This window comes from Oryzias melastigma, linkage group LG22 (assembly GCF_002922805.2).
Source record: "Oryzias melastigma strain HK-1 linkage group LG22, ASM292280v2, whole genome shotgun sequence".
NCBI classification, from domain to species: Eukaryota; Metazoa; Chordata; class Actinopteri; order Beloniformes; family Adrianichthyidae; genus Oryzias; species Oryzias melastigma.
In genome coordinates, this window is record NC_050533.1 from 9,640,034 (window position 1) to 9,643,101 (window position 3,068).

Below are 3,068 nucleotides of genomic sequence, written 5' to 3' on the forward strand. Positions count from 1 at the left end.
AATATGGCCTCCATCCTCAGAAAAATGTCACAAGAACAAAGGGCTGGGCATATTGATATGGATAAAACATCAAATCTATTTTTTTATTCCAAATTTGGTTGTATTTAATTTTTTTCTCCCTGCTTTTACTTTTTTTTAAAAAGCAAAAAAAAAAAAAGTTTTTTTAAAAAAGGCAAAAATTCCAAATAACAGAACCCAGCTGGTGCTTAAATATGTGTTTCTTGCCATGATGTCATTGACAGTAAAGATGCAGAGCTGTCATAGTGGGGGGCTTTTTTCAGCTCAACACCGGCTCTGTTATTTTACAAAGTATACTAATAAAGTTCCATACAAACTGGAATCATGTCTGTCATTATATTTATGAAATTCAGTTTTTTTATGAATATCCTATGAATTAATTTTGATGTATTATCCACCACGCCTTAAATTCACGTAGTAAAAATATTGTTAACTTTAAACTGGTTTACAGGCAACACACAACAGCTCAGTGTGTGAAAACACAGCTGTCTCGGAATCAACACTTTTATTAAACTCTTGTTCTGTCTGGATCCTGCTAACAATCATCACACGTCCCGCTGCTTCATCAGCCAAACGCTACACGGATAAGCAGAAATTACGAGGTGTAGAGGGCACTTCACGCGGCGTTTGTTCTCGTTTCAAAACAAGCTGTTTTGTTTGTTTTGTGCGCGAGACAGCAGAAACCTGGGAAAATAAAATCTAAACTTTCCCAAAAATAAATAATCTAAAATAGCAAATTCAAATTAATCAATACAATGGATTTATCGCCCAGATTTACAAGAACATGTTAAAAACGTCAAAATCACCAATGTGTGGATAGTATTAATGAATTTATGATTTGTATCTGCTTTTCAAAGGAAAAATGGGAAATGAGGATAAGCTAGTGCTAGAGCGCAGACATTTTAATATTCGTGACGGATGGCGGTGAAGAAGAAAACTGTCTGCTCGTGTCTGTTGCTGCAGAGGGAAATATGAGAGTGTGAGAGGTGACGAGAAGACAAACGGCACTGAATGACATGCGAAGAGAGTTTGTGCGTTCTTTCTCGCAGCAGCCCTAATAATCTCTGTTGGACACTGGCGGTGAGGACCCTGTGTTCTGAGAGATGAGGACGGCTGGCGGGAATCCCATCTTTCACATTTACTCTCACACGCACAGACAAATTAAGAAAACCTCCTTGGAGGAGGAACAGCACTGCTGGGTGAATTACACTCAATGACTGATGGTTGCTTCTTACTTGCAGTAACCTTGATTTTTTTTTCATTTTCTCCATCTGCGCTCTTTACTCCTTCATTTTACCCCAGTGCCTCCAGAAAAACCAGTCAACCTCACCTGCTGGTCCAGGAACACCAAAGACCTGACCTGCAGCTGGGCTCCTGGAGGAAGAGGGGAGACTAATATCAGTACGAAGTACAAACTGAAGTACAAACTCAGGTAATGACACGCACACACAGGGCTGTAACAAGCTGTTCTGATCACACAGATTGCAGACATCTTTAAAATAATCTTCCTCGTGTTCTTCTTTAGGTTGCTCTTAAATCATTTATAAAATGAACTTATGAACTTCCATGTCTGTTCCGTGTACTTTGAAGCCCTTTGTGTTATTTAGGAGACAACAAGATGGTAACTGACCCTACAAATAAAGTTTGCATTTACTAAAAAAAAATAATAATAATAATAATAATAATCTGGCTTTATGTTGACAAAACTTCAATTTATGTGAACCCTCCCCCATGCACAGTTGTGCAGATGTTGGCAGTGTTGCCAGATTGGGCGAAAAACCACCCAATTTGAGCAGAAAACTGCCCAATCTGACAACATTAGACACCGAGAAACGCTCATTTGATTTAGCCTTTTAACTTCCTGCGGTGGCAAATGGCAAAGAATATTCTGGTGAGGAATCTAACATGACATTTTTGGGGTGGATTCTAAATGTATCTGAGGATGGCGCAAGCAGCCGAGTGAGAAGACGACTGCAGAAAAAGACAAACGATTTCCTGGTGGAGGGGAAAAGAAACCGAGCTATGAATTAGTAAAGCTGGTTTGAACACAGATTATTGAGCAAACACAGAAAGGTTCTCGTGTCTCCAGGAAAATGATCCGCATGAAAGCGAAGAGGATTTTTGGTATGTGGAGATTTGATGATTTTTCAAAGAGAACTAAAAACATTCACAGCCAGTGCTAATCAGGTCATAATACAATGTTCTCATCATTTCAGTCAATATTGAAATAGTCATCTGGCATTATTTTGTGACTGAATTTTACTGCAAAATGAACCCATTAGCCATCAAAATGCTGTCTTTGATTGAATAAAAGCCGGTCTCACAGGGGACACTTTTGCAAGATATATACTGTATGTTTCTGTTTACATGATTTACATTTTTTTATTTACAGTAGAAAAAAAGTATAATATTTCATATTAATCCAGATTTAAAGTTGACAAAAGTATTTCTTTATCCCAAACTGACTATTTCATCTCTACTCTTCTAATCTGAAATTCACAATAATTTTGGTACAAATATATTTAGAACTTCTAAATTCTATGTTTGGTTTTGTTCTGATTTTGGATCATCACACCAATAATCTTCTTTAAAATTGCTTTATTTTTTATTTTTACTCTGCTTGAAAAGTTTGAGTCTTTAAATTTTAAAAGACAAGACTTGGTGAATAATAAATTTGTACTTTGTCTCACCATACTTTATTCATTGTTTGAATAATTTGATTTTCCAATAAACATAATAACCTTATATTATTAATTTTATATTTATTACCCCACACTTCTTCACAATAACTTAGATAAGAGAGAATAAGTGAATAATTTACATCGATTTGCCAGAAAAAAAATACGCTATTCAACCCAAATATATTATAGCTTTACATATTATACTTAAGGTTTCTGTGACTGATTTTCATCCCAAAGAATTCAATCTGGGCTATATTTTCTATTTTTATTCCATCAATAGACAATTTTAACTCTGTTTCTTTTTCATGAAACCTGGTTTCAACAAAAGTTTATTTTTGTGAGATGTATTTTTTGCTTTAATTTTAATTT

General features: G+C 35.5%; 1 protein-coding gene across 3 annotated transcripts in view; it reads left to right on the forward strand.

Moving 5' to 3' along the window:
* crlf1a (cytokine receptor-like factor 1a) overlaps positions 1–3,068 on the forward strand; it is a 21,206-nt gene that overhangs the window by 7,696 nt on the left and 10,442 nt on the right. For all 3 annotated transcript variants that reach the window (XM_024269908.2, XM_024269823.2, XM_024269741.2), the window contains exon 3: positions 1,321–1,450. In XM_024269908.2, coding sequence (XP_024125676.1) covers positions 1,321–1,450 — 130 coding nt within the window. The remainder of the gene's footprint in view (positions 1–1,320; positions 1,451–3,068) is intronic.